General features: G+C 47.9%; 2 protein-coding genes across 20 annotated transcripts in view; one reads left to right on the forward strand and one right to left on the reverse strand.

Annotated features, from left to right (window-relative positions):
- ANKRD27 (ankyrin repeat domain 27) overlaps nt 1-12,590 on the reverse strand; it is a 72,043-nt gene extending 59,453 nt beyond the window's left edge. For 13 of the 19 annotated variants that reach the window (XM_035287273.3, XM_078362099.1, XM_078362097.1 and 10 more), the window contains exon 1: nt 12,461-12,590. The gene's annotated coding sequence lies outside the window, so the exon portion shown is untranslated. Of the gene's footprint in view, nt 1-105; nt 476-12,460 lie in introns of all 19 variants that reach the window. The other 6 variants (XM_078362100.1, XM_078362098.1, XM_078362095.1 and 3 more) reach the window with 2 other exon arrangements.
- A 652-nt stretch (nt 12,591-13,242) lies between these two features.
- RGS9BP (regulator of G protein signaling 9 binding protein) lies at nt 13,243-15,561 on the forward strand. Its single transcript, XM_078362107.1, has one exon. The coding sequence runs from the start codon at nt 13,636-13,638 to the stop codon at nt 14,341-14,343; it is 708 nt and encodes a 235-aa protein (XP_078218233.1). The 5' UTR covers nt 13,243-13,635; the 3' UTR covers nt 14,344-15,561.
- The last annotated feature ends 11,361 nt before the right edge of the window (nt 15,562-26,922 follow it).

Genomic DNA, 26,922 nt, shown 5'->3' on the forward strand with positions numbered 1-26,922 from the left:
ATTTTCAACCTGAGGTTGGTCGAAAAAAACACATGTAAGTGGACCCACATAGTTCAAACTCGTATTGTTCAAGGGTCAATAATAATCAGATTTGACATTCTTTACCTTTAAGGTCAGTGCTTTCTGGGCCTTAGGAAATCTGTAATGGGCATGTCTATCCTCTGGCAGGTCTTTTGCAAAGTGACTTCACTATTCCCCCATCAGAAAATAGAGTAGGCCGGGCACAGTGGCTCACGCCTTTGGGAGGCTGAGGCAGGCAGATCACTTGAGATAAGGAGTTCAAGACCAGCCTGGACAACATGGTGAAACCCCATCTCTACAAAAATACAAAAATTATCTAGACATGGTGGCATGCACCTGTAATCCCAGCTACTTGGGAGGCTGAGGCCGGAGAATTGCTTGAACCCAGGAGGCAGAGGTTTCAGGGAGCCGAGATCACACAACCGCACTCCAGCCCAGGTGACAAAGCAAGAGTCTGTCTCAAAAAAAAAAAAAAAAGTCTTAGTACACTCAAGGAATAAGAAAAGTAAATGAATATACATACATATACACATATGTAAGGCCTTGCAGATTCCACACATCCTCTTGGTACCCAAGATCCCAATGCTGTGAAGAAGCCCACACAATGAAAGGCCACGGGGTCTGAAGAGCAAGGCCCAGGTGGCCCAGCGAGCACAGCCAATCCACCAGCAGAATACAGCCCCTTGAGGGAGCCCAGGTGAGACCAGCAGAGGAACTACCCACTCAGCTCACACGATGTGGGAAGTAATGAACCGTGGCAATCTGAAGTCAGTACATTTTGGGCTGGTTAGTTTTACAGCAAAGGCTACCTGAAACCATGTCCTTTCCAATTTCAAAGCCATAAAAATCATCCTCATGAGTTCTAAAAATATTAAAGTTTTCTATTTTTAGGTCTTCAATCCATTTGGAATTTATTTTTGTACATGCTATCAATCGAGCATCTAATTACACTTCTCCATATAGTAAGCCAAGAGTGTCGTCATCACTGTTTGAACGTTCTATCCCTTTCACGCAGGTTATCATGCTACCATTGTCATACTTCAAGATCCCACGTATGTTTAGCCTGTTTCCAGGCTCTACTGTGTTTCAAGGGTCTCACTGTCACATGTGAGAAATACGATTATGTATATATTACATAGAAATAAATGTCATTTTAAATTTTCTAGTACCACATAAAAAATAGGCTGCAATTAATTTTAATAATATATTTTACCTTGATATATCCAAAATATTATATTTTAAACATGTGACCATTGTTTGTTTTGTTTTTTAGAGATGGGGTCTTGCTATGTTGCCCACGCTGGAGTGCAATGGCTATTTGGAGGCACGATCTCAGCTCACTGCAGCCCTGAACTCCCAGCCTCAAGCAATCCTCCCATTTCAGCCTCCCAAGTAGCGGGAACAATAGGTATATGTCAATGCACTTGACTTGATCTTTTCTTTTCTTTCTGAGATGAAGTCTTGCTCTGTGCCCCAGGCTGGAATGCAATGGCATGATCTCGGCTCACTGCAACCTCTGCCTCCTGAGTAGCTGGGAGGCTAATTTTTTTGTATTTTTGTAAAGACAGGGTTTCACCATATTGGCCAGGCTGGTCTCAAACTCCTGACCGTAAGTGGTCCACCCACCTTGGCCTCCCAAAGTGCCAGGATTACAAGTGTGAGTCGCTGCACCTAGCCTGACTTGATCATTATTTAAAAGTTACTGGCTGGGTGCAGAGGCTCATGCCTGTAATCCTGGCACTTTGGAAGGCTAACGCCGGCAGATCACCTGAGGTCAGGAGCTCAAGACCAGCCTGGCCAACATGGTAAAACCCCATCTCTACAAAAGTGCAAAAATTAGCTGGGTATGATGGCAGGTGCCTGTAATCCCAGCTAATTGGGAGGCTAAGGCAGGAGAATTGCTTGAACCCAGGAGGCAGAGGTTGCAGTGAGCCAAGATTGTGCCACTGCACTCCAGCCTGGACAACGGAGCAATCCATCCCCCAAAAATAATAATGATAATGATGGCCAGACACAGTGGCTCATGCCTGAAATCCCAGCACTTTGGAAGACTGAAACAGGTGGACCGCTTGACTCCACAAGTTCAAGACCAACCTGGGCAACATGGCAAAACCCCATCTTTACAAAAATACAAAAATGGAGTGCAATGGCACGATCTCGGCTCACTTGGGAGGCTGAGGCAGGAGAATCACTTAAGTCCAGGAGGCAGAGACTGCAATGAGCTAAGAACAGGCGACTGCACACCAGCCTGGGTGAGAGAGTGAGACTCTTGTCTCAAAAAAAAAAAAATTATTAATGATATATTTTACATTTTTTATTTCTACTAAATCTTTAAAATCCAGTATGCATTTTATATTTACAGAACCTCTCAATTCATACTAGCCACATTTCATGTGCTGAATAGCCACTAGCAGCTATTACACTAGACAGGGCAGGGATAGACCACATATGAACATTTATTTTACATGGCTACAGCTTCATAATAAAGCTTACTATCTCACAGAGAAGGGCTTCCCAGCTGCTTGTTCTCCAAAGGTTATTCCTTGTCCTTTACAATATCAAATGAATCAGAATGAGCTTGTCAATTACATGAAAAATCCTATTAGGATTTTTATTGGACCTCCACTAAATTAATATACTGGAGAGTGAATATCTTTATAATTATGAATTTTTTTTTGAGACAGAGTCTCACTCTCTCACCCACACTGGAGTGCAATGGTGTGATCTCAGCTCTCTGCAACCTCTGCCTCTGGGTTCAAGCAATTCTCCTGCCTCAGCTTCCCAAGTAGCTGGGATTACAGGTGCCTACCTCCACACCCAGCTAATTTTTGTATTTTTAGTAGAGACAAGGTTTCACCATGTTGGCCAGGCTGGTCTTGAACTCCTGACCTCAGATTACAGGTGTGAGCCACCATGCCCAGCCTGAATTTTTTTTTTTTTTTTTTTTGAGACAGAGTCTCTGTCGCGCAGGCTGGAGTGCAGTGGCACAGTCTTGGTTCACTGCAACCTCTGTTTCCCAGGTTCAAGCAATTCTCATGCCTCAGCCTCCCAAGTAGCTGGGACTACAGATGCATGCCACAACACCGGCTAATTTTTTGTGTATATTTTTTGGTAGAGAAGGGGTTTCACCATGTTCGCGAGGCGTCTTCAACTCCTGGCTTCAAGTGATCCTCCCACCGTGGCTCCCAAAGTGTTGGAATTACAGGTGTGAGGCACTGCACTCAGCCCTATCATTATGAATTTTATCATCCACGTACACGGTGTATCTTTCCATGAATGCTTTCTTCTATGTCCTCCAACTTTTCCATAAGGATCATATATGACTTTTATTAGACTATTTATATGTTCTCTATAGACTTTGCTGCTATTGTGAATGGGGTTGCTAAAATTAGATTGCTTATTATAGGTAATCTTCTAAAAGCAAAAGCCAAATGGACTTACATCAGTCACACTATAAAGATAAAATAAGAATCAGTATGGAACACACCTACCACTTCCATCAGAACTAGGACTTCTGAAGCCAGAGTGTACCCTTCCATAATTCATGACTGAAACGTGTGAACATCCAAATTACAAGTCAATGTTCAACTCACTTTAGGAAGTAAGCTGTTTGAAGGATGTTGCTGTCTGCAAACTGCTCCATGCTGCTAACTAATGTGAACCAGTGCTTTGCATGTTTTATGAAACATTCTACAGCCACTCCTCATTGTCCCTGGTTTGCTTCTTTGTGTCAATGAACTCTCAGATAGGGTGCCTACAAAATGGGCATATAAAAGGAGATCAGATTTCTTTTTTTTTTTTGAGACAAAGTCTCACTCTGTCGCCAAGGCTGAAGTACAGTGGCGCAATGTCGGCTCACTGTAACCTCTGTCCCCTGGGTTCAAGCGATTCTCCTGCCTCAGCCTCTTGAGTAGCTGGGATTACAGGCGTGGGCCACCAAGCTCAGCTAATTTTGTATTTTTAGTAGAGATGGGGTTTCTCCATGTTGGTCAGGCTGGTCTTGAACTTCCGACCTCAGGTGATCCAGCCACCTCGGCCTCCCAAAGTTCTTGGATTACAGGAGTGAGCCACTGCACCTGGTCACTTTTTGTATTTTTAGCAAAGATGGGTTTTCACCATGTTAGCCAGGATGGTTTTAAACTCCTGACCTCGTGATCCGCCTGCCTCAGCCTCCCAAAGTGCTGGGATTACAGGCGTGAGCCACCGGCCAATTTATTGTCTTTATAAAAATGTATTTCATTTATTTTATTTTTGTTTACTTTTGTAGAAATGAAGTCTTGCTGTGTTGCCCAGGGTGGTCTTGAACTCCTGGCTCAACAGGCATGTGCCACCACACTTGGCCTAAAATTTATTTTAAAAAGAAATCTTATTACTACATTAAATAGAAAAAGGTTATCATTTCCAAAGAAGAGATGATCATCTTAAAGTTGAAAATTATAAACGTAATTAATGTTATTTAAAACCTCATAATCCCAGCACTTTGGGAAGCCGAGGTGGGCAAATCCAGCCTGGCCAACGTGGTGAAACCCTGTCTCTACTAAAAATACAAAAATTAGCTGGGCATGGTGGCTAATGCTTGTCATCTCTGCTACTCAAGGTAGCTTGACCCCGGGAGGTGGAGGCTGCAGCAAGCTGAGATTGTGCCAGTGCACTCCAGTCTGGGTGACAAGAGCGAAACTCCATCTCAAAAAAAAAAAAAAAAACCTCATTAGATGCTAAGTTTGAGCCTGGGGACTTCTTTCTTCATTGAAAGGAGAAAATCAGCAACTATTAAAAAGAGTATAAGCGGCCGGGCGCAGTGGTTCAAGCCTGTAATCCCAGCACTTTGGGAGGCCAAGGTGGGTGGATCACGAGGTCAAGAGATCGAGACCATCCTGGTCAACATGGTGAAACCCCATCTCTACTAACAATACAAAAAATTAGCTGGGCATGGTGGCATGTGCCTATAATCCCAGCTACTCAGGAGGCTGAGGCAGGAGAATTGCCTGAACCCAGGAGGCGGAGGTTGCGGTGAGCCGAGATCGCGCCATTGCACTCCAGCCTGGGTAATAAGAGCGAAACTCCGTCTCAAAAAAAAAGTATAAGCAAATGTATCCTTGATACAATTAGATGAATGAAATATGAAACAGGAACTACTCTCTCACTATGAAACAGTGTTCCAGGATACCTCCTTGGGAAAACACTATACATATACAACTGCATGATGAATTCAATTCCTTGGGATTAATGATAAAAAACAGCCACCATTTGGGAGAGTCCTTGTCCTGGGCACTGTGATAACTTCTATGCATCCTCATCTTTGCTTACTTACTTTCATATATTTATGAGTTGGGTTCTTACTCTACTGACCAGGTTGGAATACACTGATACAATCATAGCTCACTGCAGCCTCAAATGCCTGTCCTCAATCATTCCTCCCACCTTAGCCTCCTAACGTGCTGCAGTTACAGGCATGAGCCACCTGGCCCAGCCTGAGTTTTTTGTTTTGTTTTGTTTTTGTACAAATAGGTCTCACTATGTTGCCCAGGCTGGTCTCAAACTCCTGACCTCAAGTGATCCTCCTGCCTTGGCCTCCCAATGGGCTGAGATTATAAGCATGAGCCACAGTGCAGTCCTTATCCTTTGTCTTAATACAGGGTCTCGCTCTATCACTCACACTGAAGTACAGTGGTACAATCACAGCTCACTACAGCATTGAGCTCCCGGGCTGAAGTGATCCTCCTGCCTCAGCCTCCCAAGTAGTTGGGACTACAGGCATGAGCCACCCATGCCCCCTTAATTTTTTTATTCTTGGTAGAGATGGGGTCTCACTATGTCACTTAAGCAATCCTCCTGTCTCGGACTACCAAAGTGCTGAGATTACAGGCATGAGCCACTGTGCCCAGCTAATTTTTTAAAAATTTTCAATAGAGATGGGGTCTCCCTATGTTGCCCAACTGATTCTCCTGCCTCAGCCCCCTAAAGTGCTGGAATTATAAGTATGAGCCACCGCACCCAGCCCTCATCCTATTTTAATGCTCACAATAACTCTAGACAAGTATGAAGAAACTGAGATTCAGCTGGCTGAGTCAAGGTTAGACAAGAGCCATTCATTCATTCGTTCATTCATTTAGCAGAGATGGGGTCTCGCTATGTGGCCCAGGCTGGTCTCAAACTCCTGGCCTCAAGTGATCCTCCCACCTCGGCCTCTCACAGCACTGGGATTATAGCCATGAACCACCATGTCCAATCTAAGAGTCACACTTTATGTCCCCAGATGGAAAACTCCACAAGACAGAAAGCCACACAGACCCAACACCTAATTCCCCAGGTCCAGCCAGAAGTGTCTTGGCTGCAGGCACCCTGGGTTCTGCATGAAAAAGGCCTGTGAGCTTCCAGTCAGTCCTCCTAGGGAGAAGAGACTAGCATAAAAATGGCTCCATATAATCTCTCTGGGCCCCAGGAGTGCCTCTGCAACCATTCAGGTATTTACATCGTTAATTTCACTTATTACTGGAGCCCAGATAATCTCCACCACAATGAAATAATGCAATTTTGCCAGGACAGAGTCACAAGAATAAAAAAAACTCTTTGTAGTTTCTGACAGAGTTGGTTCTACCTAGCACACTGCAAAAGCAAAGATGCTCTGGACAAAAGCCATGTAAGAAACAGGATGCAATATGGTCAGACTCAAGCTGGGAAAAGACACTCCTTCTGCTTCAGAAAAGATGCTGGAGGAACACCAACACCTCCACCCCAAAGATGAGACGACAAAGCCGGGCTTCCATGGAGGAACTAACAACGGAGCTGGGAGGTGAGGACCAGAAAGAGAAGAAAACAGCAGGGGCCAGGTAATCTGAACACCTATAATCTGAACACTTTGAGAGGCTGAGGCAGGTGGATCACCTGAGATCAGGAGTTCAAGACCACACTGGCCAACATGGTGAAACCCCGTATCTACTAAACATGCAAAAATTAGCCAGGCATGGTGGTAGGCACCTATAGTCCCAGCTACTCAGGAGGCTGAGGCAGAAGAATCACTTGATCTCAAGAGGTAGAGGGTGCAGTGAGCCGAGATGGTGCCACTGCACTCCAGCCTGGGTGACAGAGTGAGACTTCATCACAAAAAAAGAAAAAGAAAAAGAAGAAAACAGCAGGGAAGGGGGATGAGGTGGAGGATGGAGAAGTAGTAAGACTCCAAGCAGAGGCCAGAAAGGGGCAGAACAGCAACGGAAGGGAAGGCCACTGAATGCCACATCAAAACACGCAGGTCACATTAAAGAATGTGCACACACCAGGCTCTTAAGCACTGCTATGCGGACAGAGCCTGCTGTCATCCAGCCCCAAGTCATCTGCTTTATCTTAGACCTGTCTTCTTGGTCATTAAAGACTGAACCCTCTGTCCAGGAGTAGAGATTCAAAGAGCTCTGTCCTTTCCTCCATGCTGTCACATGAAAAATAGAACAAAAAAAAGAGCTCTGTCCAACACTGTTCTCAACCTTTCAGTCCTAGTGTTAAAAATATATAATATGCATGGAGCAGTGGCTCACTCCTGTAATCCTAGCACTTTGGGAGGCCAAGGTGGGTAGATCACCTGAGGTCAGGAGTTCGAGACCAGCCTGGCCAACATGGCAAAAACCCATCCCTACAAAAAATTTAAAAATTGGTCAGGCGTGGTGGCACATGCCTGTAGTCCCAGCTACTCGGGAGGCTGAAGCAGGAGAATCACTTCAACACAGGAGGCAGAGGTTGCAGTGAAGCAAGATGATGCCACTGCACTCCAGTCTAGGCAACAGGAAGATTCCGTTTCCAAAAAAAAACACCGAGCCCAGTAGCTCACGCCTGTAATCCAACACTCTGGGAGGCCGAGGTGGGCAGATCACTTAAGATCAGGAGTTCAAGACCAGCCTGGCCAACATAATGAAACTCATCTCTATTAAAAATACAAAAATTAGCCAGGCATGGGTGCCTGTAATCCCAGCTACTCGGGAGGCCAAGGCAGAAGAATAACTTGATTCTCCTGGGAGGCGGAGGTTGCAGTGAGCCAAGATCATGCCACTGCATTCCACCCTGTGCAACAGAGTGAGACTCCATCTCAAAAAAAAAAATGTAATATGCGTGGTACAGGGGCTCACTCCTGTAATCCTAGCACTTTGGGAGGCTGAGGCAGACAGATGATTGAGCCCCAGAGTTCAAGACCAGCCTGGGCAACAAAGTGAGACCCATCTCTACAGGAAAATCAAAAAATTAGCTGGGTATGGTGGTGCACACCCAGACAGTGGAGGCTAAGGCAGGAGGATCACTTGAGTCCAGGAGGTCGAGGCTGCAATGAGTTATGATTGCACCACTGCACTCTAGCCTAGGCAACAGAGCAAGCAAGACCCTGTCTCAAAAAATAAATAAAGGTAATAATATTGTATGATCTGATGCTTAATGCCAGAGTTGAGTTCTTATGTAAGGGTAAATGCTTAAAAAACAGTTTTATATCCTGTCAAGTTTACCTGCAAGAAGTAGTTTGCTGGCTGGGCACATTGGCTCACACCTGTAATCCCAGCACTTTGGGAGGCTGAGGCAGGTGGATCACTTGAGGTCAGGAGTTTGAGACCAGCCTGGCCAACATGATGAAATCTACTAAAAATACAATTTGCTGGGTGTGCCTGTAATCCCAGCTACTCACGAGGCTGAGGCACAAGAATCTCTTGAACCCGGGAGGCAGAGGTTGCAGTGAGCTGAGATCAGGTCACTGCACTCAGCCTAGACAACAGAGCGAGACCCTGTCTCAAAGAAAAAAAAAAAAATTAGCTTTTTTTTTTTTTTTTTTTTTTCCTTTGAGATGGAGTTTCGCTCTTGTTACCCAGGCTGGAGTGCAATGGCACGATCTTGGCTTACCGTAACCTCCGCCTCCTGGGTTCAGGCAATTCTCCTGCCTCAGCCTCCTGAGTAGCTGGGATTACAGGCACGCGCCACCGTGCCCAGCTAATTTTTTGATTTTCCTGTAGAGATGGGGTCTCACTTTGTTGCCCAGGCTGGTCTCGATCTCTTGACCTCGTGATTCACCCGCCTCGGCCTCCCAAAGTGCTGGGATTACAGGCGTGAGTCACTGCGCCCGGCCAATTAGTTTGCTATTTTAAAATAACATGGAAAGAAAGAAAAAAATAACATGGAAAGATAAGTGAATCTTACAGAACTTCTTTAAAGAAATTTCATCCCTGCCTGGGTTCAAATGAGGGGAAAATGTAAAGAAAACCCAGTTGAGTTAGCTGGAGATACCAAATACCCCCTGATTGTGAGTTATCTGCAGTCATTCTATGAACAGGAGAGCCGGGCAAGGCCTCAAATTAGTATTTCAGGCAGCAGTGCACACACTCGTGGTTTTGTGGTCTTCAACCGTCCTGCTAGCCCAGATAAGTCAGGGTGGTCAGGAACCATCTGGTAACAGCATGCAGCCCAGCTCAGCAGAATGCAGCATGGAACATTCAGCCTCCTTAGAGATGCACTCCCTGCTGAAATCTCACTGTGATGGCTGTTCCTACCCTTCCAGGGCTCTGACCAAACCCTCTGGCCAGGAACACTTCCCAACAGATGAGCAGTATTCTCCATTTGGTCTAATTTATGATTCAGAAGGAAAACTTTCTATTCATCTATTTTTCATATCAATGGATGCAATGTGGTGATGTAATATATGCTGTTACAGTCACTTGTGTCCTTCTGGCCTATAACATGTATAGATCCTGTCCATATTCTTCTCAAAGCTTCTCATTAAAGCACCCAGCCCTGCGCCTGCCTCCCTGCAGACATAGAGTAATCGCTCACCCACTTGAACGAAATGATAGTGGGGCATTAAGAGGAAGCCCAAGCTCCTAAGGAGACGTCATCTCTCACAGGAGCTGGAAGTCCACTGCCCACATCCAGGGTAGGTGAGAGGCTAGCCCCAGGTCATAGCCAAGCAGGCACAAAGGCAAAAAGTCCAAAACCATCAAAGTGCTCAGCACCAGCCAAACACAGTGACAGCCAGAATGAGCAGGGTCAGAGAAAAGGCCCAGAACCGGAATCAGGGTGAGACTATGCAGGGAGCAGGAAAGTATGGAGGAGCACAACAGCCCCTTCGAACGCCACTGCATCACCCTGTTCCCGGACCACAGGGAGAACCACCATGCACCCATCCCTGCACCAGCATCTTGGACGGATGAGCAGGAGCTCTCGGGCCACTTCTCAGTGTTCCTCAGATAAAGAATCAACTTCAGGACAAATAAAGTCTGGATCCTTCTGGACTGAATCCTTTCTAGGCTTGGTATCTATCATGACGTGGTCACATTCCTCTGCTCTTCTGTGAGAGGATGGAGTCATTGGATACCAGCCTAATGCTGGCAAATGATAGACAGGAAGAACCCCAGCAGGGCAGATGCCACAAAAATCCTAACCAGGACACAGAAACATCAGTAACAAAGACCTAGCAGCAGGTCTTCATGAAGGAGACACAGTCCAACGGCCACAAAGAGGCACAACAAAGACCCTAACCCCCTGCCCTCTGCAGACACCTCTACCTGCCCTCCCAGGGAAGCTGCCGGCCAAGATTATTTCAGGTGAAGCGGCAAGGCTGGGTGTAAGTTGGGAATGTAAGTCTATCCAATGTCAGAGCCTCAGGTGCTTTCCTGTCCCTAGGGCTGGTCAGGAGAAGTCTCTGTTTCTGCACCATCCTGAATCCACTTCCCCAAGGCCTCCAGGCTGTGCCTCTTGGATCTGCCCCCTGGATTTCACTCACACCTGTCCACCAGCAACACAACAAAGTGATCTTTCCAATGCTGAGCTCTGCAGGATTCCTCAAAGGTTTCACCTCCACTCCTCACCAGATGAGCCCTCAACTTCTCTGCTAGGCACTCAGGACTTGGCTTGTCTGACCTCTGGCCACCTCTGCAGCTTTGTCATCCTCTGCTGTCCCCAAAGCTATCCCCAAAGATGGGTTTCCCAGCTTTCCACCCATTTTGTCCTCAAAACCACTATTCCCCTGGGAACGACCCTATGTAGTATGTTGGTGGCTGAGACCCCACCCCCGCCCCGCACTCCCATGCAATGGTCAAGGCCAGGAGTACCCAAGCCCTGGCAGCAAACACTCAGCCTACTGCTCACCCAGTTAAAGGAGGAACCCCTGGGTGACAGCAGGCCCTGGGGCTCAGTGCTTCCGACCCCCAAGGCACCTCAACACCAGGCCTCATGCCAGGCTGATCTTGAAACAATAATGGCTACTGCTCAGCAAAATGTGGTGGCTCATGCCTGTAATTCCAACACTTTAGAAGGCCAAGACAAGAGGATGGCTTGAGGCCAGGAGTTCAAGACCAGCCTGGGCAACCTATCGAGACACCATCTCCACAAAAAATAAAAATGAAAAATTAGTCGTGCATAGGAGCTTGTGCCTGTAGTCCCAGCTACTGCAAAGGCTGAGGTGGGAAGATTACTTGGGTCCAGGAACACAAGTAATTTGAAAATACAGTGAGCTATGGTCACAACACTGCACTCCAGCCTGGCCAACAGAGCTAGACCCTGACTCAAAAAGAGAGAGAGAAAAAAAAGAAGTTTGTTTTAAAAAAAGAAAATCCACTGCTCTGCTCTTCGGCCAGTACGAAGAGTGCATTATTTAATCAAAATAGGGGCCTCTCTCCATGAAACTCAGCAACTTGTAAAATCTCAGCTCTCTGCAGCCTCATAGTCTTCCAGCACTGCCAGCAGCCCTCGTTCTCTGCATGCTCTAACTCCTCAGTGAAGACCAGTCCCTTGCTCCTTCGCCCAACACGGCCGTTTAAGTGTCCATGTCCCCTGCACCTCGAGGGGCGGCCAAGGGGATACCGCGTGGCTCGTGCGCTCCGGGGCAGTCCATTTTCAACCAAAAGAGAAAACAGACTCAGAGTCCAGAACATCTCTCTGTAAGAGTTTTACTTTAGCCATCTTTACATGGGGGGACGCAGAGACCCCGCCCCGAGAGAGGCCGGCAGGCAGGGATTCCCCGCTTTGTGCCCTCAGCACCTCCGGAAACCACAACCGCCCGGCGCGCGGCTAGGACCCCCACCCGCCGTCTGCCCTCCACCAGCCCCTAGGCCTCCGGGAAACCGCGCGGCGACAACCGCGCGCCCCGCCAAGTCTGAGCCCCCCGAACCCCGGACCCCGGCCCCACCCGCCAGGGTCGACGCAGCGGGGCTCAGAGCGCGCATTCTCCGCGCCGACCACTCCCTCTCCTCCAGACCCTAGGGGCGGAGTCGGCAGGGCGTGCCGGCTGCGGATGGGACACCCACCTGGGGGCGCGGGGGCTGGGACTGCGCGGGCCACCTGGCGGACCCGGGAGCGGACTGCGGAGAGCAGGGAGCCCCTCCCCCCTTACACTCGGGGCCCTGCCCGGCGGCCGGGCCCCGAGACGCAACCGTCCCACGGGAGGGGAGACGCGGGAGGAGGCCAGCGAGAGGACACTTACTTAAAAGGCTACATCGCTTCACTTCTGGCCCATCCGGGCGGCGGCGGCACCTCCCAGGTCCGCGGCTGGGACCTCTTTGCCCACCACCCTTTCACGGCGATCTTGCCCTACAGCCCCCCTACTCTGCCGTGGGGCGGAGCCGCGCCATGGCTGGCCCAATGAGCAACCGTTCCTTCCCAGAGTGACGTGTGAGCAGAGCAATCATTGAGTCCAGCCCAACCGGAGGCGGGGCTCAGACGGCTCCCTGCGCTTCCTACTCCAGCTGGCCCCGCCCCGCGCTAGCAACTGCGCGTGCCCAGAACGAGGAGGGGCGGAGCCGGGAGCCGGGATGACACTAGGGGTGGGGTCCGCGCTCGGAAGCCGGGGCTAACCCGAGCTCTATGCTGCAGAGGCACCCGACCCGGTTAGCGCCCAGCCCCTGGGATTGCCAGTCACTGCGCGCTTTGGGGCACGGAGGTGCCCAGTCCTGAGGGGCATCCCACGTCCTGTCGCTGACAGGGTCCGGGAGTCAGTATCCCTGGGTTCTAGTCCCCTCATTGGCAAAAACTCCGCTGGAGCCTGGCCCTCTTTTTACCAGTTTCCCCATCCATGAAATAGGACAGGTTGGATCTTTAGAGCGCTAACATTCCAGAACTCGGATGGGGTGAAGAGGAGGGAAGGATGGGCGACCCACACGTGACTTCCCCGCGCGGAGCCCCGCCTACCCCTGATCCAGGGGATGGCAGCTCCGGCCGGGGCGGGCGGGGTGGGCGGGTCCTAGGAAACCCGACCCGGCCGCCCTTGGCAGCACCTAAGGCGGAGCGCAGGGCTCTGCCGCCTGCTCGCCCCGGGGTCGGCACCCGTAGAGGATGGGGACCGCACCCTCAGCTTCGCGGGGAGCCAACGTGGAGGCCAGGGCGGCGCAGAGACTCGGCGTGTGAGCGCCTGGGGAGGACGAACAAGGGGCGGGAGACAGCTAACCGGTTTCCCTCTCCGAACCCCGTTCGCTGAGGCGCACGTCGAGGCTCCCGGGCGGGTTCCGTGGACGTTGGCAGCAGCGCCGAGCGAGTCACGGACCATGAGGAGCGTTCGGGCCGCGCGACCCGAGGCCTGGACGGGGGCTGGCCGCGTCCTGCCGCGCTGAGGGGGAGGCCAACAGGGGCGCGGGCGGCCGATCCCCGCCAGAGCGCACCGCGATGGCGAGGGAGGAGTGCAAGGCGCTGCTGGACGGGCTCAACAAGACTACCGCATGCTACCACCACCTGGTGCTCACCGTCGGCGGCTCGGCGGACTCGCAGAACCTGCGGCAGGAGCTGCAAAAGACGCGCCAGAAAGCGCAGGAGCTGGCAGTGGCCACCTGCTCCCGGCTGACTGCCGTGCTGCGCGACCGGAGCCTGGCCGCCGAAGAGCGCGCGGAGTTCGAGCGACTCTGGGTGGCCTTCTCGGGCTGCCTGGACCTGCTGGAAGCGGACATGCGACGCGCGCTGGACCTGGGCGCCGCGTTCCCGCTGCACGCACCGCGGCGGCCGCTGGTGTGCACGGGCGTAGCGGGCGCCTCCTCCGGCGTGGCGGCGCGCGCTCTGAGCACCCGCAGCCTGCGGCTCGAGGCGGAGGGCGACTTCGACGTCGCGGACCTGCGCGAGCTGGAGCGCGAGGTCCTTCAGGTGGGCGAGATGATCGACAACATGGAGATGAAAGTCAACGTGCTCCGCTGGACCGTGCAAGCCCGGCAGGCGCCTGGCGCCGAGCTCCTGTCCACGGTCGGGGCCGGCCCCTCCTCGGTTGTGTCCGTGGAGGAGCGCCAGGGGGGCTTCGACCCCAGGAAGGCCCTGGCCGCCATCCTTTTCGCCGCCGTGCTGCTGGCGGCTGTGGCCCTAGCCGTGTGCGTGGCGAAGCTGAGCTGACGGACACCCGACGGCCGCCTGCCCGCCCCATCTCCTTCCCCGGAGACAAGACTCGGGATGGGTGTGGGGTCTGGCCTGTGCAAGGGGAGCGGTCCCAAAACCCCGTGTGCGCATGGGGGCACGCGCGTTTCCAGCGCACTTCTGCCTGGGCAGGACACGGTTTCCTCTTGCTGGCCCTGGAGGAGTTAACTTTGCGCGGGCGGTCAGGGCATTACCGCTAATGTCTGCAGGAGCTTTATTCCCTATTAATAGAAAACCGTCACAGTGTCCCCAGATCCCTCCGAGTTAATGAGTTAACACGTGTGCTGTTGGGGCGTCTTTACCGGGAGTCCTGTAAACCCCCACTCCTGCCGGTGTCGCCCCCTCTCCGCGTGGGACAGTTTGAAAAGTGGGGTGGGGTGGAGTGAAGCTTGAAGAGGGGTGCTGTTTGGCTCTATGTGGTTGGTTGGTCTGTTTCTTGGACAAGAAACAAATTGCAATTAGATGTCAGCAGATTTTATTACCTTCATCTTTCGGGGCCTAAATTTAGAAGAGTGTGCCGAGAGCAGTTCATACAAAGGGCTTTCTCTAAGGCGCGCTAGCGCTTCCTGGCAGAGTTTATCCATTTGTCCCCAAAAGCAGCTAGAAGAGATTTGAGGTCATGACCTCCCATTGCCACCCAGGGGCTGGCCCTATTTAGGAAACCAAAGAGGGCGGATTGAACCCACTCTCATGGACCCAGTGTGCACACTTGCCTGCAGAAAAGGGCTCTTCCCCAGCCATCCAGAGATGGGGGTAAGAGGAAGAGCAGAGGCTCGGGATGGGGCCACCTGCTGTTTAAACTGGCACTTTCTCCTTCTCTGGGGCTTTTTTTTTTTTTCCAGAACTAGACCAGAGTGTTTGATCCTCCTTTGCGGGAGGGCTAGGAATCCTCTTTAGAGCACTTAATCCTATTTATCCCCTGGAATGTGCGTGCTGGCCAGTAGGAGGGCTGGCTTTGCAGCTCCCTGACCCCCACGCTGCCTGCCCCTCCAGGGTAATGTAGCATTACTGGCCCACAGAGGTTTTGAGCCAATCAGCTCTGAGACTGGGTTAGAATGTAACAGCTTTAACTTGGAATTTAAGACGCTTTTTAAGAAGCTTTTAAAAAGTAATAATCCTCTGAAAGAAAAATGACATCACCACAGTGTACTATGAAAGCTGTTTTTTTAATAAAGACCATTGGGCCATGAATTCATACCTGCCAATGAGTCAAACATAGCATTTTTACATAGATACTTAGATTACTAAATATACATTGCATCTATTTTTGAAGTTGATATATTTTTTCTTCTTTTTTGAGACAGGGTTTCCCTCTGTCACCCAGGCTGGAGTGCAATGGTGTGATTGTGGCTCACTACAGCCTCCAAATCTGGGGTTCGAGCTGTCCTCCTACCTCAGCCTCCTGAGTAGCTGGAACTACAGGTGTGTGCCACCACACCTGGCTAATGTTTTTTAAGGCAGTTTATGTATTTATTTGTTTGTTTGTTTGTTTTTATTTTTCTTTAGAGACAGGATATTGCTGTGTCACGCAGGCTGGAGGGTATTGGCACAGTCCCAGGAATTCAAACCACAGCCTTGAATTCCTTGGCTCAAGCTATCCTCCCACCCAGCCTCCCAAGTAGCTGGGACTAACAGGGTGCACCACTGCACTCAACTAATTTTTTGTAGAGACAGGATGTGACTGTGTTGCCCAGGCTGGTCCTGGCCTCAAGCAGTCCTCCCACCTTGGCCTCCCAAAGTACTGGAATTATAGGCATGAGCCACTATGCTCAGTCTAAAAGCAATATTCTTTATTTTTTCTATAATTTCACTTCAAAATAAAATCTATATTCTTGAGTAGCATAAAATACTGGAACGACAGGTGTAAATGACAGAATGTTAAGTGGCCCCTAATTCTTTTGATCAACAGGTAAGAAAATGTTTGGTCCTTGATCCCAGGATGACATCTGCCTGAGCAGTGCTGCCAACTCCCACCTGTGGTCCAGAGAGAGCTCTGGAGCTCTGTCCCATTCTTGGGGAAGTCAGGATGTGAAAACAGATGCATTTAACTTTCCTTTTTTTTTTTTTTCTTTTTTTGAGGTGGAGTTTCACTCTTGTTGCCCAGGCTGGATGGAGTGCAATGGTACTATCTCAGCTCACTGCAACCTCTGCCTTTAGGGTTCAAGCAATTCTCCTGCCTCAGCCTTCTGAGTAGCTGGGATTACAGGCATCTGTCACCACATCTAGCTAATTTTTGTAATTTTAGTAGAGATGGGGTTTCACCACATTGACCAGGCTGGTCTCAAACTCCTGACCTCAGGTGGTCAGCTCACCTTGGCATCCCAAAGTGCTGGGATTAGAGGAGTGAGCCACTGCGCCAGGCCACATTTAACTTTCTAAAGGTAATTTGCAATAAATTTCAGAGACTTTGGCTGAAAACTGACAAGGATTTTTTTTAAATTCCTTTTTTACCCCAGAAGTGAGAATGGGGACCAGGGGAAAGGAACTGGCCATCTTTCACAAGGGCAGCTTGGAAGACCAAAGGGCAGAAGTGGATACAGAAGGGGTGTCCTCAGGGCACCCAGACTTAAGAGTCACTCCACCACCAACCCCCCACTTCTCAGGAGGACTAAAGATTCCAGTAGCTCAGATAGGGCAAATGTGGGATCTGTGTTTGTGTCTGTGATTATGCTTCTGAAAGACCCACAAGGTCTTAGGCTGAGGAAAGATTTTGCAATTATGTGTGTGTGTGTGTGTGTGTGTGTGTGTGTATATGGAGAGAGAGAGAGAGAGACTGGGTCTCTGTCTGTTGCTCAGGCTAGAGTACAGTGGCACAATCATAGCTTACTGAAGCCTGAAACTCTTGGGCTTGAGAGATCCTCCTGTCTCATTCTCCTGTCTGGGACTATAGGCGTGCACCATCACAACCAGCTAATTCTTTAAATATTTTTATTTTTTAGTCCTTGTAAAGACGGAGCGTTCACTCTGTTGTCCAGGCTGGTCTCAAACTCCTGGGCTCAAGGATCCTCCCACATCAGCCTCCCAAGACCCTGAGCTTTATAGGTGTGAACCACCATGCTTAGCTGACAATTACTAATACCAAGAACTCCTGCTTCATCCAGTCTGGGTGAATCTGAATAGGGGCCACTTCCAATTCTTTTGCACCTGGTTGCCCAGAGTGCCTTTGGAGATGACATAGAACGTTTTTAAGGCCCTCCTCCCACACCTGGAGTCTCTTGCTACCTTCCCCAGAGTCTCATCCCTCTCTAGAGAAGGCGGGATATTTCATAACCCTGTGTTGGAAAATATACCTAGGCTGGCACAGTGGCTCAAGCCTGTAATCCCAGCACTTTGGGAGGCTGAGACAGGTAGATCACTTGTGGCCAGGAGTTTGAGATCACTCTAGCCAACATATCGAAGCCTTATCTCTACTAAAAAATACAAAAATTAGCCAGGAATAGTGGCACACACCTGTAGTCCTACCTACTCGGGAGGTTGAGGCCGGAGAATCACTTGAATGCAGAAGGTGGAGGTTGCAGTGAGCAATGTTGTGTCACTGCACTCCAGCCTGGGCAATGGAGCAAGATTCCGTCTCAAAAATAATAATAATAATAAAATAAAATTTCTAAAAATGTACCTAAAACTCGAGTCCTAAAGATATTCTCCTGTTTCTAACACTGGGAACCTTTGTTCTTATCAAGGTATTTTGGTTCATGAATTTTTTTTTTTTTGAGATGAGGTTTCACCATGTTGGCCAGGTTGGTCTCGAACTACTGACCTCATGGGATCTGCCCACCTCAGCCTCCCAAAGTACTGGGATTACAAGCGTGAGTCACTGCGCCCGGCCAGGTTCATGAATTTTTTTAAAAAATGGTTTAGCAGAACCTACTGTTGAAATTAACACATCAGATACTGTGTGTTCCACTGAAAGCAGTGGGACAAACAAGGTTTTTCTTTTTCTTTTGGTTTTTTTTTTTTTTTTTTTTTGAGACTGGGTCTGAATTTGTCACCCACACTGGAGTGCAGTGGTGCAATGGTAGCTCATTGCAACTTCAAACTCCTGGGTGCAAGTGCTCCTCCTGCCTCAGCCTACTGAATGTCTGAGACAACAGGCTTGCACCACCATGCCCCGTGTGGATAAACAAGTTTTTGTTGTTGTTACTATTTCCACCCACTTGGCTTATCTTTGGATGTTTAGTTACATGTGGATCAGATATTTACATGATTCTGAAGATCTGCTCACTGAAATTAGTGATAAAATGTTGCAAAAAAAAAAAAAACACCTGAATTACGATAAATATACTCACTCTGTGGACCTGTGAACGGTAAACAGCTCTTTGAGTTTGAAAATTGTAAGCATTAGGAATATTGGGTATTATTTGGAATTATAACATTACCTAATAGAACTTCTGCTATATGACAAGCAAAATCACTTTCGGCCTTGTGCAATGGGCTGCTCTCTAACTAGTACCTCTGCTCTCATTTCTATATATCATGCAAGAGATTGCTTTCTAATAGAAGCCTGATTAAACTGAGATGTTTGATGCATACGTCATTAATTTTCTGTGAACATTTAGTATGATGTTAAACCATGATACAAGTGTAGAAAAAAAAACCAAAAATTCAAACTGTGTTAGCTGACACTGAAAAGACAAAAACTTGGAATGTCAAGTCTTTTATCATGGAAACTTTGATTTCAGAAGAATGTGATCTGGACTTTTGTTATTAGTAAAAATAATACTTGTAGGAGAAAAAAATGCCTGGTAAATTATTTTTGTGTGTTCTAAGAACATATGTTTTTTTGCTTTTTCCTTTCTTTCTTTCTTTCTTTTTTTTTGAGACAAGATCTGGCTCTATCACCCAGGCTGGAGTACAGTGGCATAACCTCGAGTCACTGCAACCTCCACCTCCTGGGCTTAAGATATCCTCCTGCCTCAGCCTCCCAAGTAACTGGAATTACAGGCACCCAGCTAATTTTTTTTTTTTTTTGTAGAGACGTGGTTTCACCATGTTGCCCAGGCTTGTCTTGAACTCCCAAACTCAAACAATCCAATCATCTCAGCCTCCCAAAGTGCTGGGTTAACCAGCATGAGCCACCACACCCAGCCGCTTTTCTTTTTTTCTTTTAAAGACAGGGTTTCTCTCTGTCACCCAGGCTGGAATACAGTGGCAAGCTTGTGACTCAGTGCAGACTTGAATTCCTGGGCTCCAGTGATTCTCCCATTTTAGTCTCCTGAGTAGCTGGGACTACAGGTGCATGCCACCACACCCAGCTAATTTATTTATTTTTTATTTGTGTAGATATGGGGTTTCCCTATGTAGCCCAGGCTGGTCTTGAACTCCTGGGTTCAAGTGATCCTCCCAGCTCTGTCTCCCAAAGTGCTGGGATTACAGGCATGAGCCACTGCGCCCAAGCTAAGAATGTACGCTTTTAAGTCCCACAAGGAAAAAATATTTTCGGTAAATAAAATTAGAGCATAAATGTCATGATTTACCTAAGGTTTACAGTAAGCAACATAAAAGATGTGTGATATTGAATGACCACAAAGTAGTTTTGATTAAAGACAGTTCTAGTTTGCATGGGACTTTGACAATGCTGCATTTTATTTTACTTTTTAATGTGCACACTGGTACATGTGGAACTACTCTACTCCTTTTCAAAATGTACTTCTCTGTTCTGGAATGAATACTTTTTAAGGGTGTAAGCCCCAGGGCGTGAAATGAATGCAGTAGAACTGGCCTCTACATTTCTTTTTGGTGTTTTTTCCTCCTGTAAGACCGGGCCAGCTGCGATGGGCAGAGGACACTGCCTCTCTCTCCAAGTACCTCAATAAGTCATTGACCTACTTGTGCCTCAGGTCTCTCATTTGCAAAATGAGAGTCCTAACTGATTAACTCAAAGACTCCCCTTCTAGAGCTTAAAACATTGAACAGAATGCAGTTAAACAAGAAAGGGCTATGTTTGTTGGTTTTGTTTTGTCTTTTTTGGTGTAGTTACTTGGTTTTTGTGTATAATGGAATGGAATCATATCACGTTCTGGTTATTGTCTGATATTAGTTTCAAAAACTAATAAAAAATACTTTAAAACTTCATATTAATTTTCAAAATCAGAATTAACTAAGCGTATCATGATGTTAGTGCACATCAGAGTTAGTGAATGGGCTTAAAAGCAAATGTGTGGGCCGGGCACAGTGGCTCATGTCTGTAATCCCAGCACTTTGGGAGGCCAAGGCAGGCAGATCACATGCGGTTGGGAGTTCAAGACCAGCGTGACCAACAGGGAGAAACCCCATCTGTACTAAAAATACAAAATTAGCTGGGTGTGGTGGCGCATGCTTGTAATCTCAGCTACTCAGGAGGCTGAGGCAAGACAATCACTTGAACCCAGGAAGTGGAGGTTGCAGTGAGCTGAGATTGCGCACTCCAGCCTGGGCAATAAGAGCGACACTCTGTCTCAAAAAAAAAAAAAGCAAATGTGTGTAAATGCTACTTATTGGTAGTATTTTAATTAGATTAGTAATTTAAATTCAGGCGCTAAGTCAGAGTCCAAGAAAGCCCACTAATTATTAAAACAGTCTGTTTTACCCAGCAATCCAGGCCACCTGAACATCCGGATCCTGGGAAACAGTAGATAGGCAGCTCTGTCATTTGTCTTGGAGGCTGGGAGAATCATATCCCATAAGTAACTCAGTAGCCTCAGAACTGCATGAGCTGCTTTAATGCTGGGAAACACAAGCATAGCCTGGCTTGATTGTGTACGCGGCATCGGCTCTAAGGTGGAATTCAGGACTTTCTATCTACTCTTTGATTTTGTTTTGCTTTTAGGAATTTTTTATTTTGTTTTCTTCATTCATTCATTCATCTTCAGAGACATGGTCTTTCTCTGTTGGTCCAGGATGGAATGCAGTGGTGTGATCACAGCTCACTGCAGTGTCGAAATCCCAGGCTCAAGCGATCCTCCTGCCTCAGCCTTCCTAGTAGCTGGGACTACAGGCACATGCCCTACCATGCCTGGCTTTGTCTACTTTTGGAATGATGTCCCAAACTAGAATGTCTATTAATTTAAAAATTAAGGATAATAAGCTATAATTAAAAGTAATAGTGAGAAAAGGCACCCTCCAATGATTCAGAGATCAACTTGTGATAAAAAAAAAAAAAAGAAATAATAAGAAAAATAAAATAAAATAAAAATAGAAACAGGGCCTTGCTATGTATATGTAGCCCAGGCTGGTCTTGAACTCCTGGCCTCAAGTGATCCTCCCACCTTGACCTCTCAAAGTGCTGGGATTACAGGTATGAGCCACTGTGCCAGCCTCAACTTGCTGGGGGTTTTTAATATTCTTTTTTTTTTTTTTTTTTTTTTGAGATGCAGTTTGGCTCTAGTTGCCCAGGGCCATGCAAAAGTGCAATCTCGGCTCACTACAACCTCTGCCTAGGGAGTTCAAGCGATTCTCCTGCCTCAGCTTCCCGAGTAGATGGGATTACAGGCACCCACCAACATGCTCTGCTAATTTTTGTATTTTTAGTAGAGACTGGGTTTTGCCGTGTTGGCCAGGCTGATCTCAAACTCCTGACCTCAGGTGATCTGCCTGCCTCAGCCTTCCAAAGTGCTGGGATTACAGGTGTGAGCCACTGTACCTGGCCTTTTTTAAAAAATGTATATTCTTAATTTTGGGGCTGGGTGCAGTGGCTCAGCACTTTGGGAGGCTGCGGTGGGTGGATCATGGGGTCAGAAGTTCAAGACCATCCTAGTCAACATGGTGAAACCCATCTCTACTAAAAATACAAAAATTAGCTAGGTGTGGTGTCATGTGCCTGTAATCCCAGCTACTCAAGAGGCTGAGGCACAAGAATTGCTTGAACCCAGGAGGCGGAGGTTGCAGTGAGCCAAGATTGTGCCACTGCACTCCAGCCTGGCAACTGAGCAAGATTCTGCCTCTCTCTCTCTATGTGTGTGTGTGTGTGTGTGTGTGTTCTTAATTTTTGATATTTGAATGGGAGTGAACATCCTGATCAGTGTATTTACCCTTCACAGATTTCATTATGTGAGATGTTCAGTATTGTAAATCTCCAAGTGCTTTTCTGCAATGTGATTTTGTTTTTTGAGACAGTGTCACTCCCGATGCCCACACTGAAGTGCAGAGTCCCAATCACGCCTTACTCCAGCCTCTACTTCCCGGGCTTAGGTGATCCTCCCGAGTAGCTGGAACTACACATGCGTGCTACCATGCCCAGCTAATTTTTGTCTTTTTAGCAGAGACAGGATCTCACTAAGTTGCCCAGGCTGTTCTCAAACACCTGGGCTCAAGCAATCTGCCTGCTTCAGCCTCCCAAAGTGCTGGGTGGCAGGTGGGAGCTACCCTGCCCCACTCACAATATGATTATACTCAGATTTCTAATGCAGGATGCAATCCTAGAAGATAGGTCTCCATACGAAGGATCTTTGGCTATGTCAAGACAGATCAAAGTCACATTTCAAATACTGCTTCTTCTGGCTGTTAGGAACTGAGCAAAGATTATGTTGCAGTCTTCTCTCCACGAGGACAAGATGAATATCTAGAAAGATGTTTTTCTCATTTACTTATTTTTCATCTGATCCATAGAAGATTCTGGGTGTTTTTATCACAGTACCATGAGAATCTTGGGCATACTTTTTCTTTGGTATTTGAGAATTTTTCTTTTTTTAACGCAGAGTCTTGCTCTGTTGTCTAGGCTGGAGTGCAGTGGCAGGATCTTAGCTCGCTGCAACCTCCACCTCCCAGGTTCAAGCGATTCCCATGCCTCAGCCTCCAGAGTAGCTGGGATGACAGATGCATGCCACCACGCCCGGCTAATTTTTGTATTTGCTAGAGATGGGGTTTCACTATGTTGGCCAGGCTGGTCTCAAACTCCTGACCTCAAGTGATCTGCCTGCCTTGAAATTACAGGTGTGAGTCCCTGTGCTGGCCTGAGAATTGTAAAGCTTTAAGGCTAATAAGACCAATGTAAATAAGCCAAGTAAGAGCTCCTGTTGTCAGAAGGACATAAAGAGTAATTTGGTTGGGTGCAGTGGCTCACACTTGTAATCCCAGCACTTTGGGAGCATGAGGTGGGTAGATCACTTGAGATCAGGAGTTCGAGACCAGCCTGGCCAACATGGTGAAACCCCATCTCTACTAAAAATCCAAAAATTAGCCATGCATGGTAGTGCGCATTTGTAATCCCAGCTACCTGGGAAGCTGAGGTAGGAGAATTGCTTGATCCTGGGAGGCAGAGGTTGCAATAGGCCAAGTTTGGGCCATTGCACTCCAGCCTGGATGTTGCAGTGAGACGCTGTCTCAATTAAAAAAGAAGAAAGAAAAAAAATTCTTCAACAGAGAACGTCAGCAACTGGGTGTACTATCATTCAATTCTGACGCTCTCTACTGGATACTGTCTATAAAGACCCCACAGGTGAAAGGCCCACAAGGCAGCACCCTGCCATACACATACACTTCGGACACCAGTTAAAGAAGTGTGACCTGGGGCCAGGTGTGATGGTGCACACCTGTAATCCCAGCACTTTGGGAGGCCCAGGCAGGCGGATCACGAGGTCAGGAGTTCAAGAGCAGCCTGGCCTATATGGTGAAACCCCATCTTTACTCAAAATACCAAAAAATAGCTGGGCATGGTGGTGCTTGCCTGTAATCTCAGCTACCTGGGAGGCCAAGGCAGGAGAATCACTTGAACTTGGGAGGTGGAGGTTGCAGTGAGCCAAGATCCCACTATGGCACTCCAGCCCGGGACAGAAAGAAACTCTGTCTCAAAAAAAAAAGTGTGACCTGGGATTCTCATTCATGGGACATAAGTTGGAGTTCCCATGACCCCCCTTGTTGGGTTTAATCATTTGCTAGGATAGCTCACACAACTCAGGGCAATACTTGTTACATGAAATTTATAGGAGACCTTTGGTTCGAACTGAGCTACTGCTTAGGCCCAACAGACCAACCCAAAATGGAGTTAATCATGCTAAAAATTCCATGTCACCATGCTGAAACTAACTTTTTATCTGACTTTCCCAGGGATCAGGAGAGTTAGAGATGATAGCCAAATCCCCAAATCCAGTTTTTTTGTGTGTGTTTTTGTGTGTGTGTGTTTTTTTTAAATGAGATGGAGTCTGGATATGTTTCCCAAGCTGGTCTTGAATACCTGGACTCAAGAGATCCTCCCACCTTAGCCTCCTGAGTAGGTGGGGCTACAGGTGCGTGCCAAGCCATACCTACTGAGACAGTTTCAACGTGCGTGATAAGGAAGTCCCCTCTGCTTTCACCTTTCAAAGAAAGTAACTTTGAAACAACCAGTCTGCCTTTTGTTTTCTGTTTGTCTGTAAAACTGAGCTCCATGCCAGGCACAGTGGCTCACACCTGTAATCCCAGCACTTTGGGTGGCCAAGGTGGGAGGACTGCTGAGCTCAGGAGTTCAAGACCAGCCTGGCCAACACAGTGAAACCCCACTACTAAAATACAAAAAAAAAAAACTAGCTGGGTGTGGCAGTGTGTGCCTATAGTCCCAGCTACTAGGGAAGCTGAGGCAGGACAATCACTCGAACCCAGGAGGTGGAGGTTGCAGTGAGCCGAGATCATACCACTGCATTTCAGCCTGGGCAACAGAGCAAGAGTCTACCTAAAAAAAAGCACCGAGCTCCTCTGTCCAGCTCATGGGAGCACCCATTTTATTTTATAGAATGAGGAGTTGCCTGATTCCAGAATTGAAAATAAAAACCAGTTAAGATCTTAACTAAATGTGTTGTTTTGTCCTGATACTTTACTTACATTTACCAGTTAATTATGAGAGATATAATTAAAGCTGGAGATGATGGACAGGGCAAGCTTTCAGCGCACGCAAAGCTTACACGGCCCTCTGCGTGAGCCACCCTCCCACCACCTCCATGTCTTCAGCAATCCAGAAGTCCACCAAATCTCTCATTCAACAGTATCACTCTGTCACCCAGGCCTGGAGGGCACTGGTGCCTGGCTCACTGCAACCTTCACCTCCTGGGCTCAAACAATCCTCCCACCTCAGCCTCCCAAGTAGCTGGGAGTACATGCACGCACCACCATGCCCAGCTAATTTTTTTTTTTGAGATGGAGTTTCGCTCTTTTACCCAGGCTGGAGTGCAATGACGCGATCTCGGCTCACCACAACCTCCGCCTCCTGGGTTCAGGCAATTCTCCTGCCTCAGCCTCCTGAGTAGCTGGGATTACAGGCACACGCCACCATGCCCAGCTAATATTTTGTATCTTTAGTAGAGACAGGGTTTCACCATGTTGACCAGGATGGTCTCGATCTCTTGACCTCGTGATCCACCCACCTCGGCCTCCCAAAGTGCTGGGATTATAGGCGTGAGCCACCGCGCCCGGACGTATTTTGTATTTCATATTATGCCACAGTATATAACAACAAGCTTTAAGTAAGAGAAGGAAATTCAGGTCAATCTAAAGTTGAAACCTATATACTTTTTAAAGTTAAATGTATTGAAGTGTAAAGAAAATAGAAGGCTGGGCGCAGTGGCTCACACTTGTAATCCCAACACTTTGGGAGGCCAAGGTGGGCATATCTCCCGAGGTCAGGAGTTCCACACCATCCCGGCCAAACATGGTGAAGTCCCAGCTCTACTAAAAAATACAAAAATTAGCTGGGCATGATGGCAGGCAATTGTAATCCCAGCTACTTGGGAGTCGGAGGCAGGAGAATCACTTGAACCCGGGAGGCAGAGCTTGCAGTAGGCTGAGATCGTGCCACTGCACTCCAGCTTGGTCGACAGAGCAAGACTCTGTCTCAAAAACAAACAAACAAAAGTAAATACAGGCCAGATGTAGTGGCTCACACCTATAATCCCAACTTTGGGAGGCTGAGGCAGGTGGATCACCTGAGGTCAGGAGTTCGAGGCCAGCCTGGCCCACATGGTAAAACCCCATCACTACTAAAAATACAGAAATAGCTGGGTGTGATGGCGCACACCTGTAATCCCAGCTAGTCGAGAGGCTGAGGCACAAGAATCACTTGAATCTGGGAGGCAGAGGTTGCAGTGAACTGAGATTGCACCATTGCACTACAACCTGGGTGACAGAATGAGATTGTCTCAAAAAAAAAAAAAAGTAAATACAGTTAAATTCATTCTATAGGTGTGCAATAATGTATACAATAATGTAAATACTACTACAGCCAAAAAGATATAGAATGTTTCTATCACCCCGAAAAAGCTCCCCCATGTCACTTTGACAGGATATCATTTTGTAAAGGTCTTTCTCTTCAAAGAGGGAAAGGGCAAGTTGGGTTTTATGCCTCCCAGGGTCTGTATTACACAAGAAAGTCATATTCCACAGGTTTTGGGGGAAGCTGTACATATTTACGGGGGTGTTGACCGCATGTGCAATGGGTGAACATATAGCTAACATACATCCCCCATGCTTACTTTGGGGCAAGGTTGTGTGAGATGCATTTGAACCAGAGCAACTCCATCTTGTTTAGAGGCTGGGTAAAATGAGGCTGAGATTGATACAGGAGTTAAGAAGAATTTATTTAAGCAGACAGTGAGGGCACACAAGTCTTCCGTAAGG

The sequence above is a fragment of the Callithrix jacchus genome, chromosome 22 (genome assembly GCF_049354715.1).
Source record: "Callithrix jacchus isolate 240 chromosome 22, calJac240_pri, whole genome shotgun sequence".
Lineage (NCBI taxonomy): Eukaryota > Metazoa > Chordata > Mammalia > Primates > Cebidae > Callithrix > Callithrix jacchus.